Genomic DNA, 12,864 nt, shown 5'->3' with positions numbered 1-12,864 from the left:
CTTTTTGAGAGCAAATTTTGCTCGGGGGGCATGTCGCATTTAGGAAGCCCCTATGGTGCCAGAACAGCAAAAAATACCCACATGGCATACCATTTTGGAAACTAGACCCCTTGAGGAATGTAATAAGGAATAAAGTGAGCCTTATTACCCCACAGGTGTTTCATGACTTTTGCATATGTAAAAAAAAAAAAAATAATTTCCACTAAAATGTGTGTTTCCCCCCTAATTTCACCTTTTTGCAAGGGTTAATAGCAGAAAATACCCCCCAAAATTTGTAACCCCATCTCTTCTGAGTATGGAGGTACCCCATAAGTTGACCTGAAGTGCACTATGGGTGAACTACAATGCTCAGAAGAGAAGGAGTCATATTTGGCTTTTTGAGAGCAAATTTTGCTCGGGGGGCATGTCGCATTTAGGAAGCCCCTAAGGTGCCAGAACAGCAAAAAAAAACACACATGGCATACCATTTTGGAAACTAGACCCCTTGAGGAACGTAACAAGGGGTACAGTGAGCATTTGCCCCCCACTGGTGTCTGACAGATCTTTGGAACAGTGGGCTGTACAAGTTTTCATTTTCATGGACCACTGTTCCAAAGATCCGTCAGACACCTGTGGGGGGTAAATTCTCACTGCACCCCTCATTACATTCCGTGAGGGGTGTCGTTTCCGAAATGGGGTCACATGTGGGGTTTTTTTTTTTTTGCGTTTGTCAAAACCGCTGTAACAATCAGCCACCCCTGTGCAAATCACCTCAAATGTACATGGCGCACTCTCCCTTCTGGGCCTTGTTGTGCGCCCCCAGAGGACTTTGCGCTCACATATGGGCTATCTCTGTAGTCGGGAGAAATTGCGTTACAAATTTTGGGGGGCTTTTTTCCCTTTTACCTCTTGTAAAATGTAAAGTATAGGGCAACATCAGCATGTTAGTGTAAAAAATAAAAAATTTTTACACTAACATTCTGGTGTAGACCCCAACATTTCCTTTTCATGAAGGGTTAAAGAAGAAAAAGCCCCCCAAACCTTGTAACGCAATTTCTCCCGAGTACAGCGATACCCCATATGTTGCCCTAAACTGTTGCCCTGAAATACGACAGGGCTCCAAAGTGAGAGCGCCATGTGCATTTGAGGCCTAAATTTGGGATTTGCATAGGGGTGGACATAGGGGTATTCTACGCCAGTGATTCCCAAACAGGGTGCCTCCAGCTGTTGCAAAACTCCCAGCATGCCTGGACAGTCAACGGCTGTCCGACAATACTGGGAGTTGTTGTTTTTCAACAGCTGGAGGCTCTGCTTTGGAAACAGTGGTGTACCGGACGTTCTTATTGGGGGAGGGGGGCTGTGTAAGGGTATGTGTATATGTAGTGTTTTTTACTTTTTATTTTATTTTGTGTTAGTGTAGTGTAGTGTTTTTAGGGTACAGTCACATGGGCGGGGGATTACAGCGAGTTTCCCAGCGCAAAATTTGCTGCATCTCAAGATGCGAGAAACCCACTGTAAAAGCCTCGCCCATGTGAATGTACCCTGTACATTCACGGGGGTGGCGGGGCGGGGGGGGGGGGGGGCTTGCATCAGCTGTTGCAAAACCACAACTCCCAGCATGCATGGTCTGTTAGTGCATGCTGGGAGTCATAGTTTTGCAACAGCTGGAGGCACACAGGTTAGGGAACACTGAGTTAGAAACAGACAATGTTTCCCAACCAGTGTGTCTCCAGTTGTTGCAAAACTACAACTCCCAGCATGCCCAGACAGCTGAAGGGCATGCTGGGAGTTGTAGTTCGGCAACATCTGAAGGGCCATATGTTGCTGAACTAAAACTCCCAGCATGCCTGGACAGTCAGTGCATGCTGGGAGTTGTAGTTTTGCAACAGCTGGAAGAGCACAGATTGGAGACCATTAAACAATGGTCTCCAAACTGAGGCCCTCCAGATGTTGCAAAACTACAACTCCCAGCATGCCCAGACAGCCAAAGGCTGTCTAGGCATGCTGGGAGTTGTAGTTTTCAGACTCCTAGAAGCAGCAGTGAAGATCTTCACTGCTGCCTCTGAGGACCACATACTTACCCGTCGCTGCTCGTCCACGTGGCCGGTCCCGCCGCTGCTCCAGGTAAGTCCGCCGGTCCCCACGTGTTCCCCCCGTGTGCCGCAGGTCCCCGCGAGCCCCTGCAGCCTTCGTCCCCCGTTCTGCCCGATTTCCAGGGGCGGGCAGTGCGGGGGATCTGAACTTTCACCCCAGATCACTGTGATTGGTCCACAGGGACCAATCACAGTGATCGCTGACCAGGACCATCAATTGATGGTCCTGGGGGTGAAGCAGAAGTTGTCCCCTGCTGGAAACAGCGGGACTTCTGCCAGTTAACCCGTGCGATGCTGCGCATCGCCGGGTTAACTGAATGTCATTTATAAACGCCGGGATGCGCGAACGCACTGCACAACCCGGCGTTTATATATGACATTCTGCGGGAAGGGGTTAAGGTTATAGTTTCAAGTTCCGACACTTCTGCACAAGGCAATACCAAATAAGATTTTTTTACATTATTTTATTTGAAAAATAATAGAAGTGTAATGATTTAAACTTTGATTAGGGGAAGGGCTTATTCACATTTATTAACCTTTTTTAAAGTAAACAGTATTACCTTTTTAAAATATTTTTTAGTCCTCATAGGGAACTATTACATGAAAATTTTCAACTGCAAACACTGAACAATGCTGTGCCATAGCATAGCATTAATCAGTGTTATCAGCTCTCCACTTATACAGGCTCCCTGTACATTTAGAGCATTGATCCGATGACATGGAGCATGGTAAAGGACCTCCAGTGATCGTCTCAGCTGCCGGAGGTAACAACCAACCCATACATCTATTTTTGCCATTTTAGACTTTGTTTTAGCCATTTTTAGACCATTATTGACTTAGATTGTGGCATCTAAAGGGTACATGCCAGGCAACTGCGTTATTGCCATTACCTGGCATTAGAAGTGAGTCCTGGCTGCTTATCACTTCAAAGTCCTGTAGTGGGTGCAGGATGTACATGCATGACCTGTGTTCTCCAGGGGTTAAATGAAGCCACAAACACATCCCATTTTCAGGGATTTTTCCCAAAAGTGTGTTTTAGTACAGTGGTCGCTCAATATACTATATTAATCGGTTCCGGATGTTATTGGACAGTTATTGCATCTTAAGTGCATAACTCTAACGAAAACTACGGTATTAATTGGTTCCAAAGTCCTGAAATATCAACCTAAAAAAGGAATACATGAAGAATAAAGAAAAATAAGCACAAAAAAATAATTATATTCTGCCAATAACTGCCTTGTGTAATGCACCCTAAAGAAGTGGTGCTTCACAGCTGTAAGGAGAACTACAGATCTGTGCAGGTCTTGAAGGTCTGCAGCAGCCAGGGCAAGCTTGGACTTGTAGTTCTCCAACACATGTAAAAAATCCACCTACCAGGGTCTGTTGTCAGGTGTAAGAAGAACAGAACAATGGATAAAATGGGGTTGAAATAAGGTGCTTGGAGGTAAAATGAGATGCATGGGATTCCTATTATTAATTAAATGGGGATTCTTATTATTAGGCCATATTACATGCCAAAAGTCAAGTACAAAGCATGTCCCATTGTTTTTAAGGGTAAGTTGTACTGTAGTTCACACTGAGCATATATATTTAATACATGTGACTTTATTCCATGTATTGACTGCATTGAAAGTCAGGACAGTCAGCCTTGACTAGAAAGTAAAAATCCATAATAAAACCACCAATGTTGTGGATTTAGTTAGTTGCAAATTGTTTAAATGCATAGATTTAACATTTTCATTTGCAGAATTTTCACAGTGTGTGGCCATATTTGGGTAGAGTCACAAGTGGCTTACTTCCTGTGAATTTTCCACGTGGATAATATGTAAAAAAAAAAAAATCTTATCCTTGTACTGCAGAAAATCAATGCGGAAATTGGCATGACAAATTTTAAATTTCCTTTTTTGTGCTACAAAATAATATTTTATTACATATTTTTTTCATTGATTCCAATGAGAGAAAAAAACTAAATCTGTAATGCTTTATAAATTTTGTTGTGGAAACTGGAGATTTGCAGTAAAATCTGCAAGTGAAAACTTTCAAAACAACAGTTTTTTTCTTTTCTTATGAATTAATTAACATAATCCAGTCTGAAGCATAGCAGGAAATTTGCAAACATTTCTGCTGTAGATTTCGATGTGAAAATGCTGAGGATTCTCCTCTACGTGTGGCTATAGCCATTTGTTAGGTCCACACATTGCATATTTGCTGCACATTACAGTAGCCGCTAAATAGATGACAATAAAAATACTCAAACTGCAGAATAAATCTGCACAAAATCTATGTGAGGAATTGACCACATGTGGATTTCATATCAACAGCATGGTAGAAACACTGCAGATTATTTTTTTTTTGGATTTTCTCTATTGACTTAAATGGTCACTAACAAATTACCTTAAATGGGCACTGTCAGATACAAAAACTATTGATATGTTGTAAAACATGTAAGACCAATAGGTTTTGCAATTGATTTCATTAGAACATTTTCAGTATTTCATACTGAAAAGCCAGTCAAACAACTGTCCCCCCTGCCTGCTTGGACACATACTAGTCCTGCTGTGTCCTTGCATCATCACCTTTGTCATGGACACATTTCCTTGATTGACAGCTGTGAGTGCAGTTCTCACCTGGAGGAATAATCCTCCCACTGTCAGCTTGTGTCCCGCTACTGTCAATGAGTGATAAGCTGGGACTTGTAGTTTTGCTAATGCTAGGGGAGATGTGAGCAGACAGCATACTGAGGGAGGGGGCGGAGACCTGCACAGTGAGGCCACGCACCCTCCATTTGAGAGGAATTCAGACTAGTGAGCTAAACTAAAAGTGTAATAAAAAAATAAATAAAGGTGCTAGACACATAAAAATTAGATGTACATGGTCAGGATTAGGTACTGAGTGATATATTAAAAAAAATTGTTGGATATGGCGGGTACGCATTAACGTAATTCATTGCATAGTTTAAATCACTTCATAAAAAAGTTGTACTTATCCCAAGAAAAAAAGCTCTTGGTCACTATGTGTTACACTTCTGCAATCTTCGGTCCACTGCTTATTTACAGGGGAATAATGTCTCTAGTAAAGTTAGCTCAGGACAAATTACAGAAAGTAGGGGGCAGGGTTTTAAGATGTTCTATGTGCAGGAGATAGGGAGAGAGATGGAAAAACCTGGGCTGCATGCTGAAGGTTCTTCAGTAGTAAATCAAGGTTTGACTCTTATCTATCACCACATATAATGCACGGGACAGCTGTTCTTTGTGTAAATACAGTGTTCCAACTGCTGTATGTTTGCAGTGCTACAGTGTAATCACCCCCTAGCAGCTCCATGCTCAGTGTAACTCTATAGTAGTGTACTGTGCATATCATCAGCCTAACAAATTGTTTAGTATAGTGTACTTTCTCCAGCACTTTATCATGGCATAGCAGAGAGTAGAAAATAGCTGTGAACCTGAAGAAGGGCTCTCAGGGGCTGAAAAACAGAAACAAGAGCACAAAAATCACCTTGTTGTGACACTGAAGGGTTACTCTAACAAAACCATGCAAGTTTATAAATAGCAGGGGCATTTTGCCATGAATATGAAGGCTTTTTACATACACATATTTTAAGGCCATATTATATCCATTTACCCATTTGCTTGTATGCAATAGAAAAAACACAACCGAGAAATGTATGTACTAAAACACGCTATTTGGAAACATACCACAATAATTATAATAAAATGCTAACCTAGTTCCAAGGTTGCTGGATGTATACAGTAAAGCTTCCTTAACATGTAGCTATTTTTGTGGACTTTTTCCACCATTTTATAATGAAGCCTACAGAAAAATACTAGAAAAGAAATCACCTAACCTAGAACATGTATTAAATAAAATGTCAAGGTTTTAAAAAACATTGTTTTAGTGTGCTTTAAATTTCAGTCACTGATGCTTACATTTAGCAGCAGGAAATATGTTGCAAAACAACTGCGTCTTAAGAGAAAAAAAGAACGCTATGTGTGAATCTACCCTAAATGGCGTATAACAGTTCAGCAGTTGCAGGCTACTGCAGATTTGCAGACACCTAGTGGCGATTGAGGGTAATACTTGTATAAACCTGTTGGAGGCTTCCACCACTGGAATGCAGCACGCTGCAGCTGGAGACCGTGGTGGGCAATACTGCCTTTAATATATTCACAGTCACATAACTAAAGCCACAGTCTTTATATGTGTTGAGGAGGCAGTTCATACTTATTCTCTTATGTGGTAGCAGGACTAGGATTTAACCCATGCATTGCCAAGCTTTTATTCCAGAACAATCCTTCAGTTGGATTGATAGAATTACCCTTCAGCTATTCTGTATAAAATGTTCCTGCAATCAGAGAAACCCTAAAGTAAACAATCCCTAATTATTTCTCCTTCCTTCCTTTCTTCTCTTTCATCTGTCATTCTGCATTAAAAAAAAAATCATAAATTATCGAGGAAAATGTAGTTTTATAATATGATTTCCAGTCCTGAATCTCTTTGAATACTTATCCCTACATAACATTAGGACAGTCCCCATCACATGTCCTAATCACCACTGCTTCACTGATCCTATTGCTTTCCATTTGTCAGATTGTCTTATTTGGAAGGGGAAATTCATAAATATAAAGGTATGTTCACACACCACAGAAATTTCATACATTTGAATAATGTAAAATGTGTTTAGCATTCTGAGTATACAGCAAATCTAAAAAATAAAAATAAAATTACAAATAAATGTATGAAAAATTATGTAAGCCCATGAAAGGATTTAATTTTTTATGGGTAATTTAAAAGAAACAAAAACTGCATTACTGTGTATCATTGTACAACCACAGCATTGTGGCACCAAAATCTGCATTCAATATTTATTATGCAAAGGAAAGAAAAAATCTCGGTGTATTTAAAAAACCACCCTTGCAACACCAGAGATTTTTTTATGCCCCCCAATGAAGTATGTGGGGAATATCTGCAATAAATCCACATAAAAAAATTACTAAATTCTTTAACTAGCATCCACATTGTGGTCTATTTTACACCTTAAAAAATGTCTGCTTTGTAACTTTTTTTTTACTGTGCAGTAAATTGGGCTTTTTGACAAATTTTTATTAAATATTTTTCTGTGACCAAAGGGGCCTTTTATAAGCAATCCTTGGATCTTTGTAAAGTATATGCATTACATTGATCTACAAGATAGGTGCTTTATTGGCTGTCTCAAGAGCCAAATCACAACAGGCACCAAGGCCTAGATTAAATCACGGGGGTGCCGATCGGACCACTAGACACCAGGAATGCATTACAAAAACGGTCTAAATGCAGTGATCGCTATTGATCGTGGCATTTAAACACTTAAATGACCAGAATCTGAATGATCAGCTGGTGTTGGCTACTGATAGCGCCACACATTCCCTCATCTGACCCATGACATCAATCTACATCATGAATTCGAGAAGGGTTAATCTTGAAATACACCTAAGATTTACTGTATGTTGATGTGGCACATGAACAGTGTAAAACATTTATTACAACCCCGGTGCTTCCTATAGGGAATCTGTCACAAGTTTCATGTTCGTTGAACATATACCCAAAGAGGAGGAAATCATTCAGGATTGGCAATCTAGGGAGAAACTGCTAGGACCAACCTAATGACTTAGAGCCCCGTTCCATGCCTGTGTTATAACAATGATTCCTCTGAAACAGCAAAGTATTTCATAGTGAATCGTATATAACTCTACCTAGGAAGCATGTGGGTTCGGGCAGCATAAAAGGAAGCCCTGGAGGGGATAGAACAGAACTGGAGGGGCACATGACAGGGGGATTATGCAGTTATGGGAAAGGGTTAACGGTTGGCAGGATTTTAGGTGAGGAAAGGGAGAAGTTAGGCAATGGTTAAAAGGCCGGGGTTAAGGGGAGGGACTCCAGTCAGTGCGTGGCCCGCAGGAAAGTTATTGTTTGACTGTCGCAGCGGGGGTCAGGATGGGGATCTGGAGGCACCAGTGGACAGCATGACGAATTACTTGGAATAGAGTGCGGAGGTGGGCTGGGAGCGGTCTATGTGGACATGGGAACTAAGAAGGTTTTTGGGCTTCACAAATGGTGTTCCTGGGAAGGTGAGCTAAGTCTAGGAGCAAGTGAAGACCCCCAAGGTTCATGTAACGGTGCCTTCGGGTTCTTCTCCTGCTCTAGTGATACTCAAAAGTAGTTCTTGCTCTGGTTTACGTATGATGTTCATAAGAATTGTTATGGTTACAATGTTTTAATTGGTTTTGTTAATAAAGTGGGCTGCTTTGGCCCTTGGGATCGCCGCGGTGAAATCATGCCATCCCAAACAGCTGAAGGACAGCAGGAGGGTCCCCTACCTTCCTTGTCGCTGACTGATCGCCGAATGACTGCTCAGTGCCTGAGATCCAGACATGAGCAGTCAAGCGGCAGAATCATTGATCAATAGTTTCCTATGAGAAATCATTGATCAATGTAAAAGATCTGTGTGGGAGCTATAACATTGTGAAAAAAAAAGTTAATAAAGATCATTTAACCCTTTCCCTTATAAAAGTTTAAATCACCCCATTTTCCCATTTAAAAAAACTGTGTAAATAAAATAAACATACGTGATATCGCCGCGTGCAGAAATATCCGAATTATAAAAATATATTGCTAATTAAACCGCACGGTCAATGGCGTACGCGCAAATAAATTCCAAAGTACAAAATAGCGTTTTTTTGGTTACTTTTTATATCATGAAAAAATGAATAAAAAGCAATCAAAAAGTCCGATCAATACAGAAATGGTACCGCTAAAAACTTCAGATCACTGCGCAAAAATTAGCCCTCATACCGCCCCATATGCGGAAAAATAAAAAAGTTATAGGGGTCAGAAGATGACTTTTAAACATATAAATTTTACTGCATGTAGTTATGATTTTTTCCAGAACTAGGACAAAATCAAACCTATATAACTAGGGTATCATTTTAATCGTATGGACCTACAGAATAAAGGGAAGGTGTCATTTTTACCGGAAAATGTACTGCGTAGAAACGGAAGCCCCCCAAAAATTACAAAATTGCGTTTTTTCTTCAATTTTGTCGCATAATGATTTTTTGGTTAAATGACTGATGTCGTTACAAAGTAGAATTGGTGGCACAAAAAATAAGCCATCATATGGATTTTTAGGTGCAAAATTGAGAGGGTTATGATTTTTAAAAGGTAAGGAGGAAAAAACAAAAGTGCAAAAACAGAAAAACCCTCTGTCCCCAAAGGGTTAAAGGGACACAGCTGGACTGTTTTTGGTTTCCTCTGACTATGGCATTTTTTTTTTCCACATAGGCTTTACTATAGGTATTCAAAATTGCCAGAGAAAAACACATGTAACAAAATTAAAAATGGCACAAAAAATGCATGTTTAAAACAACATACAAAATGTGAGTTACATTTTTTAAGTATTTTTTTTTTCTAAAGAAAACAACTGGAAGGAGTTCTCTCATTTTGGGGATGATTATACCAATAAGATAAAAAAAAGGTATTGCATTTAATTCTGTAGTTGCAGATCTCACTGTGTACCTGCAGCATATTCACAGCAAAATCTGCAAAACCTGTGGATTTTTTACAGATTTTAACTTACCAGTTAAAGGGGTACTCCACTGGACAGCATTTGGAACATATAGTTCCGAAAGCAGTGCACGCACTTCGGGGTCGACCCCCCCCTAGTGATGTCAAGCCCCGCCCCCTCAATGCAAGTCTACGTGGTGGCTGTCACATCCCCTCTCATAGACTTGCATTGAGGAGGCAGGGATTGATGTCATGAGGGGGCATGGCTGACCCCCACAGTGCACGCACAGTGTTCGGAACTAAATGTTCTGAACACTGACTAGTGGAGTACCCCTTTAAAGTCAGTGGGTTAATGGGGTAAGATTTCTCCTTGAGGAGAACACCATAACAGTGTGCAAAGATTCATAGGCCATTAGCACTCCACAGGGATTTCTGGGAAGAAAGGACATGCAAACTGATTTGACATGCTGCTGATTTAAAATTTGCACCACAGCTCAATGGCCACATTGATTTTGTATATATTCCCCCCCCCCCCCCCCCCCCCCCAGTGTGGGTTGTGGAGGTTTTTGGAGTGGAATCTCATCCACTTTCCTGCTACTACATACAGAGAAATATGCAATGAATCTGCCATGTATGGTGGTGTAAATGTAAGGCTGCTTATTGTGCTACATGTGTAAAAATAAATTCAAATAGTGAACTCCAGACACAACACATTTACACGAAGTGTGCACCTTTTAATGCATTTTTACCAACCTCCCTCTACAAATTCATTGGTTCTAAAGATGCCATTACTAACAAATTAGAGCCATTACATTTAACATTTCTCTGATTCCTAATGAGGTGTTCCTAAAATAATAGTCCCAGACAGTCCCTTAAAATGTAGTGTTTGCTTGTTAGTCGACTGATCGCTGGACCAGTTATGGAGAAACTCTAATTTTCCCTATAGTCAGCCCATGTAAAAGGGACTTAGGTCCAGATATACTTCTTAAAACGAATTATCATGGATGCTATATTAACTGTACTGATAAAAGTACATGGTTATCATTCCTTGTGCATGCTGACATAACATATGTACTTTGACAACTATGCACTTTTCTCATAGCTTCATGGCTAGGCTTATTTCACCCTGGAAAAGGCTTGTGGGTAATGCAACTGGAACAAAGCACCTGAAGTACATGCCCCAGTATCCCTTTCCCCACCCTAAGTTTTGCCCATGAGTTCCTCACCCAAGTTATTAAGCAACTGGTATATAGTTGAGAAGGGATATGTAAATAGCAATGTTACGAACCGCGTACTCCACATTGTCTACATTTTAATCCACAGAAGATATGTTTTTGTGGGCAGGCCGGCACACAGAGCTATATATTGACTGATGGCTGTCCTTGGTTGTCCTTCTGTCTACTCTTCCATTAATAAAGACAGAGGCCAATGTAGGAAGCAGGAGCATGTAAGAGAGGGAGGGCTTATTAACCCCTTATAAGCCTCTATCCCTATGGCATGCTCTGTGCCTCACCACTACTTTAATGAGCCTCCTGACCACAGACTCAATGAAAACCATATGATGGCTCCGTAAGAAGGGGGAACCAACCCACAAGATAATTCAAGTGTGCCTACCCCCCTTCTCCAAGCTGTAACCCTGGTGCCGGCTTTACTCATGTGGCTCAGGGACGCCTGGGAGAGGAGCCTGCAATTACATTGAGTTCTGAGTGCTGTGGTCAGGCTTTAAGAGGGGAGATATCTGCTTCTGTTTGCATATCCTTTGGTCCCCTTATATGGCTACAATGTACTTTCTACTACCATTTGTCCCAATGCTTGTACCCACATCGTCTCCTATATTCCATTTAGGTTGTAAGCAACCATGGACATTGACCTTTAAACTGCATTTTGAGTCACACTCTCCCTACAGTCTTGAAGGCATTGTATGTGGTGATGGTGGGTCTCGCCCTCTTAAAAAATGGTTGATGTTATAAAATGCAAATGGATCTCAAAGAGATATCTATGAAAGAGTGACTGTCTCACAAAGGCATTTTCTATCAAAATGATTTTCTAAGAATGCTGTATAGAGTTTTGGTGTAAACAAAAACTTCAGGTACACCTGTTAGTGTGGTACAAGGGCTCGTGATTCCTCAAGTGTGGCACCACCAATATCCCGCCTCTCAGTGTGAAAGAAAGGAAAGTAATATTGCATTTAATAGCCCATTTACTATGACAGCTGCCATAGGTCCAGACCCTCTGCAAACAGATAATGTTGCTTAAGGATGACGTAGCAAGCTGCAGGAAAAATGTCGGATTACATGGCTTCACTCACATAAATGGCCATAGCTCTGTATTAGCTAAGTGTAGAGCCACCTGAGCACCCTGGCATGTACTGCAATTATCCTGGAGATCTAAAGATAAAAAGAGCTCTTTATTCACTCAATAAACAGCTTCTATAATGAAATCATAATGCAGATTTCCAAAGACAAGCAACATTAAATGGTGCCAAACCACAGGAACTGAGAAAAAAGGTAAAATATAATCCAGGTTACAGTTGCAAAAGTTACAGTGGTTCCAATATGTCATAAAATGTACACCTGAAATATCTAGTATGCTTTTTTTTCTTGGGGGCTGCATCTATGATGTCACATAAAATATCATAGTTATGAGGTAGTGTGAGAGTTAAGGATGCTCTTGGCTGTAGCTTAGAATGTTCCCTGTAGGTGCAGAATCTTAGCCGTCTGCATCCATCTCTCTCCCTCCTTCCTCCTCGTTTCGACCACACACCAGAAGACATCATAAAAAACTGACTTTAAATACAGCCACCTCTCTGAGCTTTGTTATTTATAGTACATGGGCCTGGAAATGAGATAATTACACGAGACGATTCTCTCTGGTCAGTGGGAACATCAGGCTTCCTCCCAGCCACCCGCCGGCCAAATCCAGGCCTCTAATTAGCCTGACGGCGGCTGCCCTAAGGCAGGATAGGGTGCCAATGACCAGGATAGACAGATCCTGAATGAGCAGCATACCTAGGCAATGAACAAGGGGGTATATGGGCAATGTGCCACCAAAATGTCTTAAAGGCACAATGACATGGTGTAAAATATTATGTAGTGATTATTGCTATATCCAGACTGTGAACACCAATCATTTCTATAGAAATATGCAGAGAGGTTTAACTGATTTTCTCTATTTAACAACAGTCTTTTAAAAATTGTTATTCCCCCATTAAGGGTACTAGCTTATTTTATTGTGCAACAATGAGAATATATAT

The 12,864-nt window shown here is 40.9% G+C and overlaps 1 protein-coding gene across 33 annotated transcripts in view; it reads right to left on the bottom strand.

The window, feature by feature from the left end:
- SP7 (Sp7 transcription factor) overlaps nt 1-12,864 on the bottom strand; it is a 189,938-nt gene that overhangs the window by 92,816 nt on the left and 84,258 nt on the right. For 19 of the 33 annotated variants that reach the window (XM_056555255.1, XM_056555245.1, XM_056555259.1 and 16 more), the window contains one exon: nt 5,515-5,535. The exons of 13 other annotated variants lie outside the window; for them this stretch is intronic. In XM_056555255.1, coding sequence (XP_056411230.1) covers nt 5,515-5,535 — 21 coding nt within the window. Of the gene's footprint in view, nt 1-5,514; nt 5,536-6,142; nt 6,493-12,864 lie in introns of those variants that run through there. One more of the 33 variants, XR_008888463.1, reaches the window with a different exon arrangement.

This window comes from Hyla sarda, chromosome 2 (assembly GCF_029499605.1).
Source record: "Hyla sarda isolate aHylSar1 chromosome 2, aHylSar1.hap1, whole genome shotgun sequence".
Lineage (NCBI taxonomy): Eukaryota > Metazoa > Chordata > Amphibia > Anura > Hylidae > Hyla > Hyla sarda.
The sequence above is the reverse complement of the archived record's forward strand: the minus strand, read 5'-3'. Positions and strand labels throughout refer to the sequence as shown.